Source organism: Phalacrocorax aristotelis, chromosome 2 (genome assembly GCF_949628215.1).
Source record: "Phalacrocorax aristotelis chromosome 2, bGulAri2.1, whole genome shotgun sequence".
NCBI classification, from domain to species: Eukaryota; Metazoa; Chordata; class Aves; order Suliformes; family Phalacrocoracidae; genus Phalacrocorax; species Phalacrocorax aristotelis.
The window spans coordinates 60,414,331-60,437,430 of record NC_134277.1 but is presented as its reverse complement, the minus strand read 5'-3'; the positions used below and the strand labels follow the sequence as shown (position 1 = coordinate 60,437,430).

General features: G+C 39.7%; 1 protein-coding gene across 1 annotated transcript in view; it reads right to left on the bottom strand.

The window, feature by feature from the left end:
* CNTNAP2 (contactin associated protein 2) overlaps positions 1-23,100 on the bottom strand; it is a 1,177,124-nt gene that overhangs the window by 343,988 nt on the left and 810,036 nt on the right. Inside the window, exon 12 of the mRNA XM_075083760.1 lies at positions 12,321-12,440. Coding sequence (XP_074939861.1) covers positions 12,321-12,440 — 120 coding nt within the window. The remainder of the gene's footprint in view (positions 1-12,320; positions 12,441-23,100) is intronic.

Below are 23,100 nucleotides of genomic sequence, written 5' to 3'. Positions count from 1 at the left end.
AATTAACTGTCTAGCCTTAACTTGACTGAAGTGACCAAAATCAGAAATAAAAGTTTTACAGAAAGCTTTCAATAACATTCTGACAGGAACAATTTTCTAGGGTAACTGAAGCATACCACTGGCCCAAAGCAGCTGATGCTGAGTTCCTCACATCTCCAGTAGGGCACATGGGAGGGGGAGTGAATCCAGAGCTACATGTTTGCTTTGAACATTCGCAGTAACACTTTAAGGTAAATGGTACCCTTTGCCATCCTATTTCCAACAATCCCTTTTTCCTTGTCTGCCAATTATGGACATATTTATTGAAATATAGGCTTGCAGGGTCCTGCAATGGATGAAGAGTTCTAAAAAGATTTATTATTTTCTAATTTCTCTTCAGAGCTCAGTTTCCAATAAATGAGGAATATTTTCTGATTGCAGATGATGTCAGGATTTTTTCCTCCTCTTAGACTAAATAATTTGGCACAACAAAGATTCTGCTTTATTTTCAACTACTTGTCCTATATCACTCTCAAATGCCAATTTGTTCTCATTCTTTGAGGTCAGTGCACATCTAGTTGCCTTATGCCTGATGTGTGGATGATCTGTGATGCTCATGCTCCAATTATGAGCACATAAAATACATTAAGAGGATGACATGACAAACTTTTATTCCTATATTATCTTATACGATGCTCCAGAGCTTGAGGTGGGACAGGGGGAAAGAAGGGGAAGAAAAGAAAGCAGTCAGACAGTAGGAAATGTTCTATTACTTGGTGACTTGCGAAGCTACCTTAAATGTCAATGATAAAGTTTGTGTGTTACTGAAACAGAGCAAATCAAGAACCTTCTCCTGGGGGCAGACTTCACAAGGTATTCTTTATTTTATTGTTTATATATTTTCTCTGCAGTTGCACACTGAGCTAGCTTTTCATATTCTATACATGCAAGGGTGATTGGAGAAAATACCTAGAGATCTTCTAACATGATTTAGAATCACGTCATTCTAACATGATTTACCTGAAAATCATGACACAAACCTGAAAGTTATGACACATGTTTTTGTTTAGTGAAGTCTTCAGATGTTGGCTCACATCCTGTTTTCTCAACAAATTCTACCTTTTTTATATTATGATGAGCCCTAAGATTATTAAAACCACCATCTCTGTGTGGAGACTGTTTCTATGGCAGCATATTTTTAGGTTCCGAACATTAAAGAAATAAAAAATTATCTCACAATGACATGACATTCAAGTGTGGTTTTACCAGTAGGGCTGAGTAGCCTGTAGTCTTTTCCTCTTCCATCCTTAAAAGCCTGCTAATATGGCAAACTCAGCATGCTGCCACAGAACACGGCAACAGCCTACACTCACTTATACTTCCCATCTACATAGTGGCTTTAACCGGTCAAACCCAAGTAACTGCCAAGCACAGAAGTGCCTAAAAACATAATTTTTCAGTGTTAACCTAGGCAAAAACAAACAAACAGAAAACCATCCTGCTTTATTTCAGAAAGATTCCAGACAGCAAGCTGCATCTTATCAAGATGAGTCCAGACAAAGGCTGTCAATTACAGTCTGTGAACTGACTGAGGCTGAGTGGAAAGTTTACATCCAGCTGGTAAAACAGCCATGACCTGCTTCTTACCAACAGTCAGTACTGTCCTCTAGAGCATGGGGAGGAAAGGCACTAGCGAAATTTGTTGAAATACAGTTATGTACCAGAACGAGCATTTTCACAAGAAAGCCATATTTGATGTAAATGAAAAATAATAAAAAAGCTGAATGCAAAACAAAATGATGTACCAATGAAACCTAGAATACAAAGGGCATGCCTTGTAAATAAGAACAGATGAAAAAAAAAATAAAATGAACTATAACTGAGATGCATAATGTTTCAGCCTACTTGGCAGGCAAAGACATAAACATAGCATGTTGTGTCTCCAGGTATCTCATGGGTCTATTATTTTACTCTGATGCTAGAAAGATGAACCCACCTTAGGAAGAAAGTCTGCCGTCAGAGATGCTGTTCCAGACACAGTCTGCTGATACTTCACTGACTAATATTTTCGTTCTTCCTCAGTATCTTTTCTCCCTTCTTTATACAGAGAGTCCTCCTTGATAAGTCAACTGGCCAAAACCAGTGCCTTAAATGGCTTGATGATGGCAAACCCCTTCCCTACACAACCCCTTAATTTTCTTTTTCTGTGGTTGATTCTAGTCCTGTTTCATCTTAAAGAAGTAAGCTTGGATACTCTGCAAAAACAGCCTCACTCCATCTTAACTATTTGTTCCTCTTTTTACCTCTCAAATGTCATTTTAGTTTGCAAAAATGTCTGACAGACTCATTAAAAAGCCTCTAGAACAAAGCTCCACAACTGATGGAAAACTGTATAAGAGATGCTGTTAAAAATCAAAACTTCATTTCATATGCCATACTTGAAACACTGAAGCCATTTTTCTGTCCTGTATTTTAGGTAAAAGACTTCAAATACTTGCACTGGAAGCTTTCTGCAATGAGATTACACTGGGTAACATCTCTCTGTACTTTTACTGTCATGCCACAGCCTACCACTGCCCAGTGACAAAATGTTGTTTATCGCCTTCAGATGTATGCCAATTTATTCTATTTAACAACTAAAAAATACTAATTCCTTCCTCTATCAAACTGGAGAATTTACGCAGATAAAAAGTCTTTTATTTATTGAACTAAATTGCTCAAGATTTTGTGTTTCATATGCATTTATATAGATTTGCAAGAATAAAAGCTTTGGTACCTTGGAAGTTCAGTAAATCAGTTCTCAGGCAAAATGTCTCATATGAAAAATGAATTACACAGATATGTGCAACAGAATTAAACATTTACCGCTGCTGGGGCAGTTTTCGACAATATGTAGTGATGAATGGCACATTTATATTCATGCCATATGTTTCTACGTATGTCATAGCAAAAAGCACTCCAGTGACCCACTATTCACAGAAAGAAGAGAGAAAAATCACAGTATACGACAGTTATGGTTGTTTAATGTCTACTCACAGAATCATTGCAATAATTATTACGTGTGCCACTTCTGTTAAAAAAAAGCAAAGAGAAAGAGAAGAGAGGAAGGGAGAGAGTGGGTAGAGAAGCCACCCCGTACATTTGACCATAATAAGGCAGACTACAAATAGGCGTAATGATTTCTCAAAGTGTTTGAATATCACAGAATCACAGGTTGGAAGGGACCTCAGGGATCATCCAGTCCAACCTTTCTAGGAAGAGCACAGTCTAAACAAGATGGCCCAGCACCCTGTCCGGCTGACACTTAAAGGTGTCCAACGTAGCCGAGTCAACCACTTCCCTGGGGAGATTATTCCAATGGTTCACTGTGCTCACTGTGAAAAATTTTCCTCTCATGTCCAATCGGAATGTCCCCAAGAGCAACTTGTGTCCGTTCCCCCTTGTCCTCTCCATGTGACTCCATATAAAAAGGGAGTCTCCATCTTCTTTGTAGCTCCCCCTTAAGTACTGGTACATGGTGATGAGATCCCCTCTAAGCCGCCTTTTCTCAAGGCTGAACAAACCCAGTTCTCCCAGCCTAGCCTCGTATGGCAGGCTTCCCAGTCCTTTGATCATCTTGGTGGCCCTTCTCTGGACCCCTTCCAGCCTGTCCACATCCTTTTTGTATAGAGGGGACCAGAACTGTACACAGTACTTCAGGTGTGGCCTGACAAGTACTGAGCAGAGTGGGATAATGACTTCTTTATCTCTGCTGGTGATGCCTTTGTTGATGCAACCCAGCACCCTGTTGGCCTTCTTGGCTGCAGCAGCACACTGTTCACTCATGTTGAGCTTCCTGTCCACCAGGACCCCCAGGTCCCTTTCCACAGAGCTGCTCTCCAGCCAGGTGGATCCCAGTCTGTGCTGCACTCCTGGATTATGTTTTCCCAGGTGCATGACCTTACACTTGTCCTTGTTGAACTTCATAAGGTTCTTGCTGGCCCATTCTTCCAGCCTATCCAGATCTCCCTGCAGAGCAGCTCTCCCTTCTGGAGTGTCTACTTCCCCACTCAACTTGGTGTCGTCAGCAAACTTCATCAGGCTACACTTGATCCCATTATCCAGATCACTTATGAAGATATTGAATAACATTGGGCCCAATATTGATCCCTGGGGGACTCCACTAGTGACAGGTTGCCACTTGGAAAAGGAGCTATTTATCACCACCCTTTGGGTGCGGCCTGTCAGCCAGTTCCCCACCCACTGCACAGACCACAACGCATTAATTTCTCCAGGAGGAGACTATGGGGAACCCTATTAAAAGCCTTGGAGAAGTCCAGGTAGACAATATCCACTGCCCGCCCCATGTCAACCAGGCAAGTCACTTTGTCATAGAAGGCCACTGGGTTTGTCAAGCACTATCTGCCTTTAGTGAAGCCATGTTGGCTTTTCCCGATCACGTGCTTCATTTGACTTGTGATGGCCCCCAGGAGGATTTGTTCCATAACTTTTCCAGGGATTGAAGTAAGGCTGATGTGGTATAGTTACCTGGATACTCCCTCAAGCCTTTCTTGTGGAAAGGGGTAACATTTGCCTTCCTCCAGCCCTCTGGGACATCCCCCGTTCTCCATGACTTCTCGAAGATTATGAAGAGTGGCCTTGCAGTGATGTCAGCCAGCTCTCTCAACACCCTCGGGTGGATGGCATCAGGGCCCATTGATTTGTAGGGGTCAAGCTCTCGTAATAATTCCTGTACTAACTCTTCCTTCACTGATGGTGGGTCGGTGTTTGGATCCACTGGCAATTTCGTTCCCAAAGCCTGGGATCCAACAGTGTTGGTGAAGACAGAGGTGAAGAAGGCGTTGAGGACCTCTGCCTTTTCAGCATCATTGGTGACTGACTCTTCCGTTTAACAGTGGGCCTATGTTTTCCTTCTTTTTCTGCTTATGGTTGACATGTCTGAAGAAACTTTTCTTGTTATTTTTCATGTCTACAGCCACTTTCAATTAGAGTTGGGCTTTTGCTTTTCTAACTGCATCTCTGTATGCTCTGGCAATGCCCTTATAGTTCTCGACGGATAGTCCTCCACTTCTCCATTTCTGATATGCTTTCCTTTTGGATTTGAGTAGACCTGGGAGGTCATGGTTGAGCCATGGGGGCCTCTTGCTCAGCTTACTTCCCTTTCCTTTGTAGGGGATAAATTGGCTTTGTGCTTCCAAGAGAGAGTTCTTGAAGAACTCCCACCACTCACTAGTTCCTTTGTCTTCCATGGAAGCTTCCCATCGACTCCCTCCCAATTGAGCCCTGAGTGAACTGAAGTTTGCTCTTCTAAAATCCAGAACCCTTGTCTTAGAGCTGACCTTCACCATGCTCAGCAGGATCCCGAACTCCACAATGTTGTGGTCACTGCAGCCAAGGCTACCACTAACCAAGATATTACAGAGCAGGCTGTCTTGGTTTGTGAACAGCAAGTCCAGCAGTGCCTCATTCCTAGTTGGCACATCTAACATTTGTATGAGGAAGCAGTCCTCTACGCATTCCAGGAACTTGGTGGATGACATGCAAGCTGCCGTATTGTTCTTCCAGCAGATGTCTGGGTAGTTGAAGTCACCCATCAGGACCAGGTTCTGTTGGCCAGAAGCTTGCTTTAGTGCCCCAAATATCGCTTCGTCGGCATTGTCATCGTGGTTAGGAGGTCGATAGCAGATGCCCACTGTGAGGTCCTGCTTGGAGACAACCACTTTGACTTTAACCCAGAGGCATTCGATAGAGCAGTCGCAATCACCATAGTTGACTTCGATACATTCAAGGTTTTCCTTAATGTAGAGTGCAAATCCTCTACCCCTTCTACCCTGCCTGTCCTTACGAAACAGCCTCTAACCATCCATTGCGATCTCCCGGTCATTTGAGTTGTCCCACCAAGTCATTTGAGTTGTCCCACCAAAGATGTACAAAGATATACAGCTTTAGGCAAAAGAACTGTACTAGGAAGGGGATAGGGTAAGTACCACTCAAATGAAGCCATTATGCTTGCAGCTATTTGGATCCTGAAGTGAGATAAAAGCCACATCACAGAGGCATAATGACTTCAGGACCAATAGAAAGAATTAACTGACACATATTCTGGTAAAATAGATTGTGAAAACTTGCAGTTCTGTTTTGCCTCAGTGGTCTAAATTATGAAGCAGAAGAAACACCAGAGACTATGATTTCCTTATCCTCAGCATAAAGCCTCAAGGAACTACAGAAGTGCCGGTCCACCTCTCCCACTGACACCCCATACAGCTATTAGGATTATTAGGATAAATAACTAAGCACTTCCGACCCCTGTGCGTTGTGCCTCTGCTTATCCCCCACCCTCCACTCTGAAAAGTCTTGCAGGACGAATGCACAAAATAAGATCAGTGTAAACTTACTGATCTGACACCTTTCCCCCGTCCTCCTTGGGCCAAGGGGAAGAAAGAAAGACACAGTAAAAACAGGGAGCAATATTAACTTATTTCTTGTGTCTTTCTCAATGGGACTGAAATAAAAACTGTCAGAGGAACCTGAATCAAGCCTAGAGATTCAGAAATACAAAATATCATGCAAAGCATGGAGTGAAGGTGTAATATACTCAAAATTTACATCTTCCAGCAACTATGTTAAAAGAAGAGATCTTTCCACTACAGCTACTGTTCTAATGACAATTAAAGAGAAAGCAGGAAAGGTGTTCAGTCTAGGATACTGAGATTGGAACCCTCTATCTTTGGAAAAACCATCTAGAATGCAGAGTCTACCCTTGCATTGCGTTTCTGAAACAGGGTAAGATCTCAGCCTTAAGATAACAGAGCTCTGGAAAAGTTCCCTGTTTGCCTAAGATCACAAGCTGCGATAAACTGAAAAGCAGTCTGATGGTTAAACATTATGCCACATCATAGCTTCAAGGAATATTTTTCCATAAGTGCATTAATTTGAAAAGCTCCAACTTTCCAACTCTAAATATTTTCAGTACTCTCTTTTGTAAAAAAAAAAACAAAAAGCTTCCTAAAATTTACACAGCTCCTATTTGGATAAGTATTGGATAAGTATTTGGAAAGCTGCTGAACATCTATTGCAATGCCCTAGATTTTGAAAAGCTGTGTTACTGCAGCAGCAATAGACACTTAAATGTGGTATCTCAAACAATTTAATTCCACTGTGAGCACATAAAAGATAAGTGCTTGGTTACTGTTCCCTATCAAAACACAGCACTGTGAGTACAAGGTTTACTTGGAGAAGACAAGAACAAGAAAATGTGGGGGTTCTGGGATTTGTTTGACAACACGGAGTAGTTTGTAGAGACCATGAATTGCTGTGGAGAGAAAACACACAACTGTATTTCTATGACCTTGACTGTATTATTGAATTGCCAGGACATCCTAGAAACCAGAACAATTTTTAGGTACCACGACATCTGTAAAGGGCAGGATTCACTATGACATTCCCTAGTTTATTAAATTAAGACACGATAATGCTGGATGTTGATTATCCCCAGAAAGCTATCTACTGCACCGTAATTTCCTCTTTAGTTTTTTTTTTTTTTTTAAATACTTTTTTGACACATTTGGGAACCCTAACACTTTCTGTCTGTAGAAGCTGTAGGTGAAATGCTGACATAATCATGAAATAATGAAATCTGTGATTCAATATTTGTAATACAGTACCTTCAAGGGCTAAAGATGCAATTCCTAAATATACAGTTCAGTGGCTTTTCAGGATATCGCCCCTGCCCCTGAAGGTTTTTAGTCAAGTCAGAGTGCAGCTTACACTCCAACATTTTGCACCAGTAAAACTTTACTACAATAAGTGTAAAAGCAGTACGTAATTATTAAGCCACCTTGTTTTAGGAAGATGGATACTAGCTTTGCTAACAACTCTAACCTTGTGGACTTGTTTTCCATAGGAACCAAACTAGCAAGTTACATTTTACATTCCCTTTATAGTCACTAAGATGTTCTTACTTGCTACTTCTACCTGAATGAAACAAGGGTTATCTAAAATGTCTATTAGCATCTGGAGTAGTAATTTAATACAGAGATGTTTGTTTAACATAGCGGGTAAATAGGAACATTTAGCTTTGACTCTCAGGCTAGAGAAGGAAGTTAAGGATGTCTCTACTGAAATAAAATATGCCTATCCTGCCATATGAAGTAGTGTTTTTTTAATTTGGTATACTCCACATACTATTCAGTATAGCTAGACCTGCAAGTTACTTAGTTTCATGTCCACAAAAATAAGTAAATTGTAATTCAGCTGGTTTTTTTTTCAAGTATAGTGCTAGTAATACCACACATCTGCACAATTTCGATACTAAAATTACTTCAGAATTCTGCTCTTAGCCTAATATGCTACAGTGCCTTTTGTTACATGACAAGATCATTGCTACAGAGTTCTAGAGAGATGTGTTATTGATGAACCAAAGTGAAGACCTCAAGTAACCTCGTTCTGTCCCTTCTCTAGTACATACATTACCGATAACACTCTGTATCGATTCAGAAAAAGATTTAGGGTGTTGTGAATTTTCTCCTGAAAACATAGCTCTTTATCCTTCACAGTCTTCAGTGCTTAAGATGACCACTAATTAAAAGAAAGTGAAAGCCGTAACAGCTGCAATGTGTAGGTACTACATGATATATATATAGGTGATGTGCTTTATTAAGCTGTCTGACAACGATTGTCAAAGTGGCCTTCCACTTTTAGAAGCATAGATTAATATTATTTCCCATAATTTCCACATATTTCTTGCATCCATGAAGGATGTTAGTGAAGAAATAGTTCTGTTAGGTTCTTATTTTTAAAACTTTAACTAGTTACATAGATATTCATGCAAAATGCTTTTTTCTTGTAGCAAAGAGCTGCTGATAAAAGTGATTCAATTAAAACAGAAAACTGCATTTTTCCACAGCATGCATCATATCCAAATGAAGGGAATGAACACTAAATCATTTATCCAAGTGTTCCTGATCTCCTTGCACTGGTTAGGAAAAGGTCACATTTAGGTGCTCTGGAAATTGTTCTGTAGACAAAAAACATTATTAAAATGAAATGGGTACTTTTACATTTCTTATCTGTTTTTTCGATAGTGTTGAACGAGCCATTAGGACCTTCTGCTGTATATTTATATTTAACATGAAGGAGTAATACTGTAGTACTGTACTACTTTCTTTCTGGAGAAAGGAGGACTTCCCCTTGCTTGAGGAGGATTGGGTTAGAGATCATTTAGGCAAACTGGATCCTCACAGATCCATGGGCCCCGACAGGACACACCCATAAGTGCTGAGGGAGCTGATGGATGCTGTGGCTAAGCCACTCTCCATCAACTTTGAAAGGTCATGGAGGACAGGAGAGGTGACCAAGGACTGGAGGGTAGCCAGTGTCACTCCAGTCTTCAAAAAGAGCAGAAAACTATAGGCCAGTCAGCCTGACCTCCATCCCCATAAAGGTGATGGAGCAATTCATTCTGGAAGTCATCTCCAGGCATGTAAAGGAAAAGAAGGTTAATAGAAGTAGTCAACATGGATTTGCCAAGGGGAGATCATGCTTGACCAACCTGATAGCCTTCTAGGATGGCATAGCTGTCTGGGTCAATGAAGGGAGAGCAGTGGATGTTGTCTGTCTTGACCTCAGCAAGGCTTTTGACACCATCTCCCATAACACCCTCATAGACAAACTAAGGAAGTGTAGGTTAGATGAAAGGACAGCAAGGTGGACTGAGAACTGGCTGAACAAAAGAGCTCAGAGGGTTGTGATCAATGGGGCAGAGTCTGGATGGAGGCCTGTAACTAGTGGTGTTCCCCAGGGGTCTGTGCTGGGTCCAGTCCTGTTCAATATATTCATCAATGACCTGGATGAAGGGATAGAGTGCACCCTCAGCAAGTTTGCTGATGATACAAAATTGGGAGGAGTGGCCGATACACCAGGACATCGTGCTGCCATCCAGTGAGACCTGGACAGGCTGGAGAGCTGGGCTGAGGGGAACCTCATGAAATTCAACAAGAGCAAGTGCAGGGTCCTGCACCTGGGGAGGAACAACCCCATGCACTGGTACAGGTTGGGTGTTGACCTGCTGGAAAGCAACCAGACCTGGGGGTGCTGGTGGACATTCATGCCAAGTTTACCATGAGCCAGCAATTTGCCCTTGTGGCCAAGAAGGCCAATTGTATCTCGGGATGCATTAAAAGGAGTATGGCCAGCAGGTCAACAGAAGTTATCTTCCCCTTCTACTCCACCCTAGTGAGACCGACCACATTCTGCAGTACTGTATCTAGTTTTGGGCTCCCCAGTTCAAGAAGAGGGAACTGCTTGAGCAAGTCCAGCGGAGAGCTACCAAGATGATCAGGGGCCTGGAGCATCTCCCTTATGAGGAAAGGCTGAGAGATCTGGGTCTGTTCAGCCTGCAGAAGAGAAGACTGAGGGGGGATCATATCAATACTTCTAAATATCTGAAGGGTGGGTGTCAGGACGATTGGACTGAACTCTTCTCAGTTGTGCCCAACGACAGGACATGGGTCACAAGTTGGAACACAACAAGTCCCACTTAAACATGAGAAAAAAATTCTTTACTGTGAGCGTTGACAGAGCAGCGGAAGAGGCTGCCCAGAGAGGTTGTGGAGTCTGCTTCCCTGGAAACATTAAAAATCTGCCTGGTCACAGTCCTGTGCCCCCTGCTCTAGGTGTCCCTGCTTATGCTTGAGGAGGGGGGTTAGACAAGATGGTCTCCAGAGGCCTCTTCTAACCCCTACCATTCTGTGATTCCGGACAGGTGTCCTTTTTTGTGCCTGACACTACAGCAGTAGTGTATTTTTAATTTACAAATTTACCCTTGAAAAGTACGCAAAGCTATAGGGATCGGTGAACACAGCAGTTAATCTTCTGAATAGGAGAAATTACTATAATGTATTGGCAAGTCTTGGCATTGGTCCCCGCAGTGCCTGCCTGGTTAGTTACTGATACAGTTCAAGTTGCCAGTTATGATTTTAAAAGCCTTAAATGGGTCAGGATACACTTACCTGAATGACTGCCTTTACCCTTGTGTCTCAGAACAGATTGGCTGGCCTGTCTCTCCAGTCTAAGAACGACTGAAGGCACTCACAGAGCTTAGATCATGCTTCTTTTTAGGTATGCGTTTATTATAGAAATGCAGACATTAATGGCAGTATGAAGCAATGGTATTCTCCTGTTCTCCAACACTCTGTCTATGAGCACTCATCTGGGGACTGCTGCACGTGCCATGCACCCCCTTTCAAGTCAGCTTCCGCCCTCCACCAGTCTCCCAATCTCTCCCATCCAAGCTGGATAAAACCCACCCCACAGGTCCAGACATGTACAGGTTTCTGCCTTCAAGAAGAGCTACATGATCCTCAGTCCCTGTGATCTCTAAAGAAGCAGAGTTACTGTTTAAACTTATGATAGCACCTTCACGTTCATGTTGCTGATACTGAAGTCTGAGGACTCAGACATATGCCAGATTTCCAGTGCAAACAGACTGAAATTCAAACTTATTATGCAGACATCTGGGGAAAGTCAGGGGACATGTCTGTTTTATCAGCTACTGAATATTTCATATCAGGAAAAAGTGCTGAGAAAATTGTCATGCATTAACAGTCCAAAGAAATAATACACTCCCAGTGCGGAAAATTGCCTTCTTTTAGTTTTTCATTACCATATTTTCTGCCTCAGCATGGCAACACAGATGACTAAGACAGGATATCTTCTGTTAGAATGCCCAGATGGGAAATTACCCATGCAAAACTAGTTTTAAAAGCAGGAAAAAACCCATGCAACAGAACCAAAATAAGTTAATGCAGTTATATATATGGTCTCAGAAGTTAAACAAGATACACCCTAACCCCAGTTAAAAAGACAAAACAGGCAAAAAAGAAAACCTAAATGTTTTGTTCCTCTTCTAATTAATTTCTACTCCCTGCCTATGGTGTTAAGCATGTGAAACAAAAGTCTGACATTTCTAAAAAGCTGCCTTCTACAGTACCACATGAACAAAAGACATTACTGAATTACTTATATATTGATATACAACAGTTTTGCTAACTAGCCATATATATGTACTTTTTTTAAAAAAAAAAAAAAAAAAAAAAGATGTACCACTGAGGATACAAAAGCCTGTTAAGGCTAATTAAGAGCTGTGATTCAAAAAGCTTATGAAATGATATAACTCCTGCCTTGCTCAGACTATACTGAACGGTGACTACAGATCTGATGACCCCTCTCATGAAAACCTCTTCGCAATTATTTTTATTTTGCCAAGTAATATGAATTATGAACAGACTCTTTCTCCCAACAACATTTAAAAAAAATTGAATTAGCAAATGCAATGCAGTTACCTGTCATGTTGCAGTAAACTTTCAAGGGTCCCAGTGCCCCACTGCCATCTGGATCTATCCAGTAGTAATTTGAAGTTTTGCCCAAGTGTTTGTATGCTTCACAAGAGAGTTCATAAATAGCTGGAATGAAATAAAACACAGCAATACGATCTTCATATCCTCAAGCAAAAAATCCATAATGACAATAAATTGACTTTATATATTAAGAACTATACCTCTGAGATTAAAGTGACACTCCACAGGCATTCACAGAAAACAAAGAATCTTTCCAAAAGATACAGAAGTGATTAAAAGCTTGCAGCACACAATTTCATTTTTTGGGATGTGAGAGAAAGACAGAATAGGAAGAGAATTCCACCACCTTGGTGGGGGGGTGGGGGTGGGGTGCAGGTGGGGTGGGGTGGGGTGGGGGAGGAACAACCAAACTTTTTCAAGAGTATCTTTAAACTGTTTTTGAAAATGCTTTGGTTCAGAACTCTGTTTATGCACTGGTTTAACTTTTACATCATAAATGGAGACACTTCTATTGATCCAACATACTTTTCCCTTTAGTTTTCTTTCAAAAGATACACCAAAAAGCTTATGAGTTTTCTCTCTGTAAATTTTAGAATTTTTCAGGTTTTATTCCAACTCAAAATTGTGAAATTTCTCACTACATGTAATACCTATCTCTACACAGCCCTGCAGTTACTCTATTACACAGATTCACAGAATCACAGGTTGGAAGGGACCTCAGGGATCATCCAGTCCAACCTTTCTAGGAAGAGCACAGTCTAAACAAGATGGCCCAGCACCCTGTCCGGCTGACACTTAAAGGTGTCCAACGTAGCCGAGTCAACCACTTCCCTGGGGAGATTATTCCAATGGTTCACTGTGCTCACTGTGAAAAATTTTCCTCTCATGTCCAATCGGAATGTCCCCAAGAGCAACTTGTGTCCGTTCCCCCTTGTCCTCTCCATGTGACTCCATATAAAAAGGGAGTCTCCATCTTCTTTGTAGCTCCCCCTTAAGTACTGGTACATGGTGATGAGATCCCCTCTAAGCCGCCTTTTCTCAAGGCTGAACAAACCCAGTTCTCCCAGCCTAGCCTCATATGTCAGGCTTCCCAGTCCTTTGATCATCTTGGTGGCCCTTCTCTGGACAAAAGAAAATAGGCTGGCGGCATGCAGGCAAGAGAGTGAAGGTGGCACAGGAGAAACTTTATGGAGGTGGGAGGCATAAGAACAGAGGTCAAGGAAATCCATCCTTACACCCAACTCGGAGGTGCTGACTCTGTGTATGCCTGCATCCCATGATCCAAATATTATACTCAATGTGCGATTACATTTATTTTTTATGAAATGATCTCAAAAAGACTAGGCAAAGCATTTATGACATGAAAGTAGCAATATGACAGAACTGCATTCATGCATACCCATATTTTTGATGTTATTACATACCTACATAACTAATGCTCTGTTCCAGCAAGATCTAAAATTTTACAAGTTTAATTGATTTAGCAGGGGGTTTTGTTTCAATTTGCCTTGACCTTTCTATACTGCTTTCTATTTCAAGTTGTAACACTGCTTGTCAAATTGTGTAACGGTGAACAGCTCAGACATAATAATAATCATTATAGATAGAAGCTTTTCTAGTAATTCCTATATTTTCTTTGAAATGTATGACTATTACATCTGTAATAATCAATGTAACACTATGCCATTACTATTAGTTATGTGTATTATACATGAATAAATTAAATCATTTTATGCAAAGAAAAAGTAAAACTTGTAATTTATATAAATTGGTATGTGTATATCTATATAATTGGTAAATTATATACATCTTTTTCTATACAAATTTTTTTAAAAGGAATGTGCAGTGCTCCTTTGTTTTCCAAGGACCAGATAGTATAGCTTTTTTGTTTGGAATCAATCAATCAGCTTCTAAAAGAAATGAAATGTTTATTTAACCAGACTTCATAACCACTCTAAAAAATTCATCTAATTTGTTGGCAATTCTTGCAAGCGATCTCCTTCCAAGACTGGCTTTATTTCAAATATCCATAAGGAAGAACTGTTTTGTTGGGCTCTGATGATTCTATGACTGATCACACAAACACACATTTTAAGGCCTCTAACCAACTATCAAGATGCAGAAAGGAAAGCGGAGCTAAAAAAAGTCTCCAATTTTGACATGGCATGAATGCAAAGCTAGACTGTTACCTACATATAAAGAGAAGCTCCTTGTCAATGCTAGAGAAAATTTCCTGGGAAGTTTTATGCGTTCATTACAGTGTCTAAAGTAAATTTTATACTAGAAGTAGGCACTTTACTTAAATAGTGAAATATTCCAAGCCATTTTGCCTTTCTCCCAAAACTAAGGTCAACAGATTCTTTCATTATCAACAAGACTCTGTGTCTGTTTTCAGACACTTCATTCAGATTTCTTATGGAATTCATCATCTATTTGCTTCAGAAGTATTTCTCTAACCCTTTACATGCTACCTAAATGTAATCACAAAATACCAACTATGTTAACCTTTAATTGTTGTGATACTAAGTCACAAATTTTAACAGACACATTCCAGGTCGAGCCAAGAAGATGACAAATACTGTTTACAATCTCCCAGAAGTTTGGTGTTTTCATTTTCTAAATCCTTTCAGAAAACCAAAGGGGGGTTTGTCTTGTAGTATCCAGATCTTTATGTAGGGCCATATGACATTCTTGCCTAAGTTTGCTCCTTTCAGGAAGGCAGGACAATCTTTGTACACAGATACTACTACAATTCAGAAAAAAAAAAACTACAGATTGCTATATGGAAGACAAAACCAAGTTACACTGTTTAATCAGACAGTCATTTACCCCTACTGAATATTTTTACAGAAAATTAAAGTGTTTAGATACGACTCCCTCCCTTCTATTCTTCTGGAATGGGAGAAATAGAAAGTGCTATGTAGTTATTAGTTAGTATAACGTCACAGAACAGGGTGCTTCTGCATAAGTCAGCATTTGTTAAGCTTCAATATTATGTTGAACACCAAATAACAGAAATTAATATTTCTTCAAATAAAGACAAAAGAGTGTGATATTCTAAATAAACTCAACTTGTGAAAAATCTTTTTATGAGCATGTGATAGTTTTTTAGCAGGTTTTACCCATATGTAGATGCATACTTAATGACCTTAAAAATGGGAATAAACAAAAATGAAAGTGTAGATTCTAGTGCAAGGAGCAGAAATGTACAAATCCCACAGCAGGGGTACAGAAACACAAATGAAGGTGTAAGTGAAGTTGGTAAACTGACAAAATAACTGGTAATTAAGATGCAGTAGGAAACAGCAAACAATCATGTTCTGATGTATGAAGAGACATGATGACAGAAAGAGACTTTTTTGTTGACTTCAGATGGCAAAGGGTAGCCACTAACATAAACAGCAGAACTGTCCTGGTTTCAGCTGGGATAGAGTTATTTTCTTCACAGTATCTAGTATGGAGCTACGCTTTGGATTTGTGATAAAAACAGTGTTATCATACAGAGATGTTTTAGTTGTTGTTACACTGGTCAAGGACTTTTTCAGCTCCCCATGCTCTACCAGGTGCACAAGAAGCTGGGAGGGGACACAACCAGGACAGCTGACCCCAACTGACCAAACGGATATCCCATACCATATGACATCATGCTCAGCATATAAAACTGGGGGAAGAAGGAAGGGGGGATGTTCAGAGTGATGGTGCTTGTCTTCCCAAGTAACCGTTACGTGTGATTGAGCCCTGCTTTCCTGGAGATGGCTGAACGTCTACCTGCCCATGGGAAGTAGTGAATGAATTCCTTGTTTTGCCTTGCTTCCATGCACAGCTTTTGCTTTACTTATTAAACTGTCTGTATCTCGACCCACAAGTTTTCTCACTTTTACCCTTCTGATTCTCTCTCCCACCCCACCGGCGGTGAGCGATTGAGCGGCTGCGTGGGGCTTAGTTGCTGGCTGGGGCTAAACCATAACAAGCACAGAAATGGCGAGCATCAGGCAGAGAAGGCAACTGTGAAGGTGAGAAGAGTAAAACATTATACAAAGGTATCAGAGAAGTAGAAGATTATGTAGAAGGGAAGACAACACTGGATCACTTTATAATTCAGTACTTCTTTTAAAAGGGTTTCTGAAATGCTGCACAAAAAGATCAGTAGTATGTAAGACAGAAGGAGAATAGGCAAAAGTAGAAATTACGAAACCCAAAGAAAAGCTAGAATAGATGAAAGGACAAACACTTAAAGAACATTGTTTTAGAAGTCACTCAAGTACATTAAAACAGAGGAAAATTAAAACAGAATACAACAAGGAAGAGACCATGGCAGAATAAAAACAGCTTAAAATAGAAAATTGATAAAGGTTACAATAAAGAAGCAAAAACCAACCAACCAAACAAACAAAAACCACAAAAAAACAGAGTCAAGAAAGTACAAGTCAGCAAAATGCAAGATTTGGACATGAATTCTACAGTGTTCACATGCAAACAGCGAGAAATGGTTGAATATATCTACATACACAGGAGGCGGGGAGAGGAGAGGGAGGGGTGTCTTTCAGTTCTGATTTCTTCTGGGGGAAAAAAAAAAAAGAATGGAAGGACTGAAGATACAAGGGCAATAGATTTCCACTTTTCAAGCCAGTAGAAGTAAAATGCCAAAAATGTGTATTTGCTTTCTTGGTAGTTTGTCCAAACACAATATATATACTCTTAAGAGACTTCACAATAGTATTAAACCTAAAAACCTTCCAAGCTAAAGGTAAAAACTCACATGTGCCCTGATGTCCCGATAAGCCATTTCTTGCATAATACATCCAGGTTTTGTTGTTGGTTTTTTTTTCCCCTTTTTCCAAATATTACTTCTATTCTTTCTGAGGAGAAGGGGGGGGAACACCCTACAAATGCCTTCCTCACTCTTAACCTACCATACTTTCATATTGCATCAAAAACTGTCTACAAGTAATAAGAGGTGAAAACCCGGTCAGACCAGTGATCCAAGGTCTTAGAGTCGGGTAAAAGCTATGTACAAAAAGAATCAAAAACAAACAGAGAAGAGCACTAAAAAGATGCTATAGTTTTTTTAAAGTTTCATCACTTGAATAATACAGATCAAACTGAGACAGCAAATCCATTTCATGCTAAAATTTGAAAGGAATTGGCTATGTTCTAACATGAAGTAAAAAGTTAAAAAAAAATTTATGTAATTTGAACTTTTGGTGTGAAACATCACGCTGCTTTAAGCTTCTTAGTCTGGGCAGATAATCCAGTCATTTTAATCAGCTAACAAAAGCAACTATGAACGCATTTTGAAGCTCACCATTGATTAAGCTAACATTCACAACAGTGGGCTTCAGCATGGCTTGAGGAGGAAAGTTTCTCTCTGGAAAGCTTGACTAGGGAAGGAGACGACGGGCGAGTAGCTTAGAGTGAAACAAAAACTAACCAAAAACCTTGCAGCCACCCAGACCTTAACATCACTTTCATTGCTGTGTTTCTTATTGGGTTCTTCTCCATTCCCAGAACTGCTTACTTCAACCCCAAAGAGGAGGTGTTGATGGACAGGGGAAGACAACACTCATTTCCGATTTTTTAGGAACCTCTATTTTAAATATTTGAGGAAAAGCAAATGGTTCAGAAAATCAGTTTACAGAATACCTTTTTCAGGCTCCAGACAGCCGAAAGCTGGAGTCAACTTCTCTTAGATTTCAATAGCTTTTTACTGATTGAGGAAAGCAGACGTTCTCACCTCTGTTTTACTTTCTGACTGGCATAAAGATCAAGAGAGAGTTATCCCACACAGCTGGCACAGCTGCTGGCTATCTCTAGAAACCAGAGGAGTTGAATGACAAAAAGGATTTAGCAATTCTGCTACCCTACATGATGTTTGAGTAACATGTTGGTGAACTACAGTTTCTGCCTCACTATGTAAAAAGGCAGGTTTAATTTTAGGGCTCAATAATAGCCTCCTTTTGTAAGTACAAAACTCATTATAAATAGAAGACCTAGCATGACAGTCTGCACTGTGTGACACAGTGAATGTGTTAAATACATTTCACATCTGTCAGTTAATATGGCTGCTGCAGGGGATAAACTCCTTTAAACTGCTGCTAATACAGGAGTAAATCTCCTCAGCTTTATAGGGGCATAGGAGAGGTGTAGATTCACAGGAACTGATGGAATTAAATGCTAGTAAATGCGACAAAAGTAGGCAGTGCATCAGATCCACAAAGTTCAGCTACACCTCTCCATCACTTTCTTCCCAGAAAAATACTGAAAGCTAAATAGATTGTGAGGTGCTTGGGTTTATGTCACTCAAGCTGGTTTGAACTCTTGAGCCCCTTAAAAAAAGCTGAAAGCATCAACAGACAAGGAAGGGGGGGAAAAAAACCCCAAACTTACTCAAGAAATAGTTATACACTGAAATGGCATACCTGCAGTTTAGTTTAGGAAAAAGTTTTATTTGTTGCTTTATTACAATATATATTCAGAAGATCAACTGCAAAACTGAAAATGCTGAAAACCAGATTTTTATATATAAACACACATACACTGTAAGCTTCTGCTCTGTCAGCTTAATTTTCTCTCTGTTCAGTACCACAACAGATCTATCCAAACCCTTATTCATTCCGATCCTATATGGTGGAGAAACCATGTCTGATAATTTTTTTTTAAAATAGGTCAAGTGAACTAGAAGTCTTACCATGACTCAAAGTTACATATGAGAACAAAACTCCTTCTGAATTCCAGATCTGTATTCTGACAGTAAGACCACATGAAGCTGGTTGTTTGATCTACTACTTTGTGTATATTAAAAAGGTTTTTAAAAGTCCCACAAAAACCCAACATGATGCCACACTCCTTCAATGTTCTTGTTATTCTGTAGGACTATTGCTGCAATAGTCTGAATCAAACCTTACATCTGTCAGTTTTTTGAAGTTTGGGCACAAATTCTGTAGTTTGGAACTCAGTCTTATATTGCCTAAGAACTGAAAAAGTAAAGTAAGTCCAAAATTCAGTCTCATAGTTAAACTTAGAATAAGTACGCAAGTGTTGTTAAAGTCAACCAAAAATAAGTATGAACAAGCATGAACAACTTTTACATCTATCATTTTAAAAGTAAACCTTTCAGACATAACAGTAAGAAAGAAGCATTGCTAGAAATCTATATGGTATTGATATACACACTCAAAAATGCTCTGCATTGCAATTTTGTTACCTCCCATTTATGGTAAAACATAGTTATATATAACAATGTTTATTTTTTTATAAAACAAGTATATTTTTGATATGTGAATGCCTCCACATCTTCCCATGTGCATGCACACTCCTTGCTAGTTGATTCTTCTCCTCGTACTTATATTATTATGATTATCCTTCCTACAGAAAATATCTGAAAGTTTAACTAAACTAAGTCTTTACTCATTAGTAGAACAGTAACTTAACATAATTTTGATCATTGTGAGCTTGAAATGTTTTCCAAAGTAGCTTTTACCAGGTTTCCAAATGTTAAGGCTGCCCTTGTTCATTTGGTGTTGGCAAAGCAGATGTGGTTGGAAGCTGCTGCTGAACATTTCTGGGTTTGCCCCTTCCATACTTTTAGGCTGTCAGTTTACAGAAGCTCGCAATACCTTCAGCTGAGAGAGCTGAAATCTAAAATAAATTGCAATCAAAAAAACAAGACGCACTACCCACCACCACCATGCAAAAAACCTCATCAATCAAATAGTGACAGAATGAGGAACAGCGCTAAAACTGAAGAAACCAGCACCGTTCTGATATAGAACTGCACATGTATCTAAAATGTTTCAAGCTATTTCAACACGCTTCAATTTTTCTAAGAGTAGGCACACTCATCTAAAAGAGCTCCAAAACATTAAAAATGTCAAACACAACCTGATCCTGCACAGCAAAGATTCTAAGTCAACCAGGACTTCTGCTTTGAGGTTTTTTTCTTGCTATTTTTGCCTATTATGTAATTATCTTAATGTAAAAATGACAATAAAAGGCCTGTTTTAGTTTCTGCCTACAGCCATAGACCCCTTTCCAAAAATCCTTCTCGATTTAAAAATATCTTCAAATTATTTACTAAAATATCACCTTCCCCTAAACAAAATAATGTGGTAGTAGGGAACAAAAATAAAATCCTAACTAGGCAAAACTGTGCAACTCCAACAACAGTTCTTCAAACCAAATTTCTGATGGACTTCTAGAGACAGCAATTTCTGCGTGACCAGAAGGCAAGTCTACAGCCAAGTTGCTCACCACAAGCCACACAGCTAAGCTGCACCTGAGATGCCCCTGTAGAGTTAGGTTACCTTGATGAGAAAAGCACAGGAAGCAGTACTTTAAGTAAAAGATAAGGGTCTAATAAAATAAAGCTGTAAGAACTTCAATGCTCCTAGCCCTTAGAACCCAGAAAGCAGCCAGCCACGGCTGCTCACAGGGTGCTCACCATAACACACAGAGCAGGAGGAAGGTGCTAGCACACTCAGCTAGCTGCAGTGCTGAGCTTCTGTGCCCTGTCTACATGCACTTGGAAACCATGCCTGAATGTGTCAGTAAATGCAATGAGGTTCATGTCCAAGAAGAAAACCAAGTTTCTTGATGAGCTGCAGCTTTATGCACATCTTAAACGTAGTATGCACATAAAAAGATTAATTTGGAGATTTAAAGTGCCGTTGGAAAAGTTGTTTGGTTGGTTTTATTTTTTTTAATGGACCTACTGTGATGCTAAAGAAATTCCAGAAAATTCTTTCTGAAGAAATACAACAATTCTGGATTCAGTTAAGCTACATTCAATTCCAACCAAGTATCTTGCATTCAGGAAAACCCAAGAAATAAGTGTCTAAATGTGACATGCATTTGCCAATGCAATATTGCCTAATTATTAATGATGATGGAAATCTGAAAACCTGCACTTCCTGTCTTTATTATAACAGATAATTTCAGTAAACTAAAACCTGTGAAGTCCCATGAGTAATACAATTTGTGTGTTCGATGTTGCACCTATTTTCTCCTGTTTCTGAAGAGATGTATTCATGAAGAGCCACCCAGCAAGAGCACATTTTTCACACATAAATGCAATTAAGCAACTGGAAAATTTCACTGTAAATAAAATAATTTGAGAAGATTGGAAGGAACCATGAACACCACCAAATCATGGCTGTATATAGCATGGCACATACTTTAGCCAATCATTTTTCCAGTATCAAGCACTACTTCTCAGCCATGACTAGGTTACCTCCACAGCCAGAAGCTGAACTGAGCTATTGCAGTCCCAAAAGAACAAGCAAGCACAACTCCTGGCATCTTCACACACCTCCAGAGTGAAACTGATATTAGATTGTTTTTTTCTGGGATACAATCATTGTAGGTGCCCGTGGTTTGCTCTCACAGTTGGCCAGGACAAACACATGAATTCTAAGACCTGAAAACTTAATCCTTTCACTGTGGCCACATGAGATTAGTAAGAGTCTATCACACACAGTACAACTATTTTACTCACAACAGTTCAAATGCAAGTTAACTAAACCCATATACTAAAGGTTTAGTTCCGCCACTCTTAACGTCACATTAAATAAGTACTATATCACTCTACAAGATGTTCCAGGAAAAGGTTGCTCAATTGCTCAAATTATAGTTAGAGCAATAAGTGCCAGGAAAAAAAGCAGAATCTTTTTCCTGATCATAGTTGAACAGCAGAATCACATGGCTGGGGTGAACCACAAAGATAACCTCAGTCCCCAAAAAAGCTCAATTACATCCATGTATCATTCCTGACATACTCCAGCTAAAATCTCTCATGATGTAAATACCTCAATACACTGAAGCAGCCTAGAGCTCCACCAGCCCTTCAGCACCAGCATTTTTCCCACTCTCTCTACACTGTGAAGCTGCTCTGCTGCAGTTAAAACTCATTTTCTTTCTTCCCACCATGAATTTGGACAACAGCTTATTGTACTCCTCCTTGCAGCCATCTTTTGTCTATTTGCAGATATGAATCTCTTCTTTACATTAAAAAGGCCAAGTTTGCTCATCTTGGCCACAAGTTGTGTTTTCTACATACTAAATTATTCTTCTTGCTCTGCTCTGGACTCTCCCATTTTTTCATGAAGCTGAGCATATGAAAGTAGACGATGCCCAGCACAGCAGGATTAATTTTCACATCCCACAAGTTATCATTGTGTTAATTCAACCCAAAATAGTGTTTTCCTTGTTCACACAAGCATGTGTAATGAACGACAGGTAAATATGCCAGCAATAAAGCCCACTTCTACTGAATAAAAAAAAAAAAGTGCCAAAACCCAGAAGTTTTCCTCAACCTCTACTTATGCAGCTGGTTAAACGTTCTTAAGCTTAGTCCTTCTCAATGCTCAGTTGCTCTGCATCTCAAAATCCTAAAAATAGCTTCCAAAAGAAAGAACATACTGTAATTTTTTATATGTAATCATAATACTAGCTATATATAAATATATACTATAAATGAAAATATTTTATAAATACATGTAGACACACTATTTTTTTAAATTAATTGGGAAGGTAAACCAACAGAAAGCATTTTAGTGTTTTATGGCTGGTCTAGTGCACATTTCTGTCCACTGCTGCATCGGCTGTCATGCTGCTACAACTTTCCATCAGCAAAGCTACTTCTTAACCACACACAAGCTTTCTTCCTGCTGCCACTGATCTATGCTTCAGCCTTCAAGTTACGGATTGCCACCTTCCCAGCTGATATATCTGCCTCACACTCTCCCTCTGCCTCCTACTGTGAGCTAAT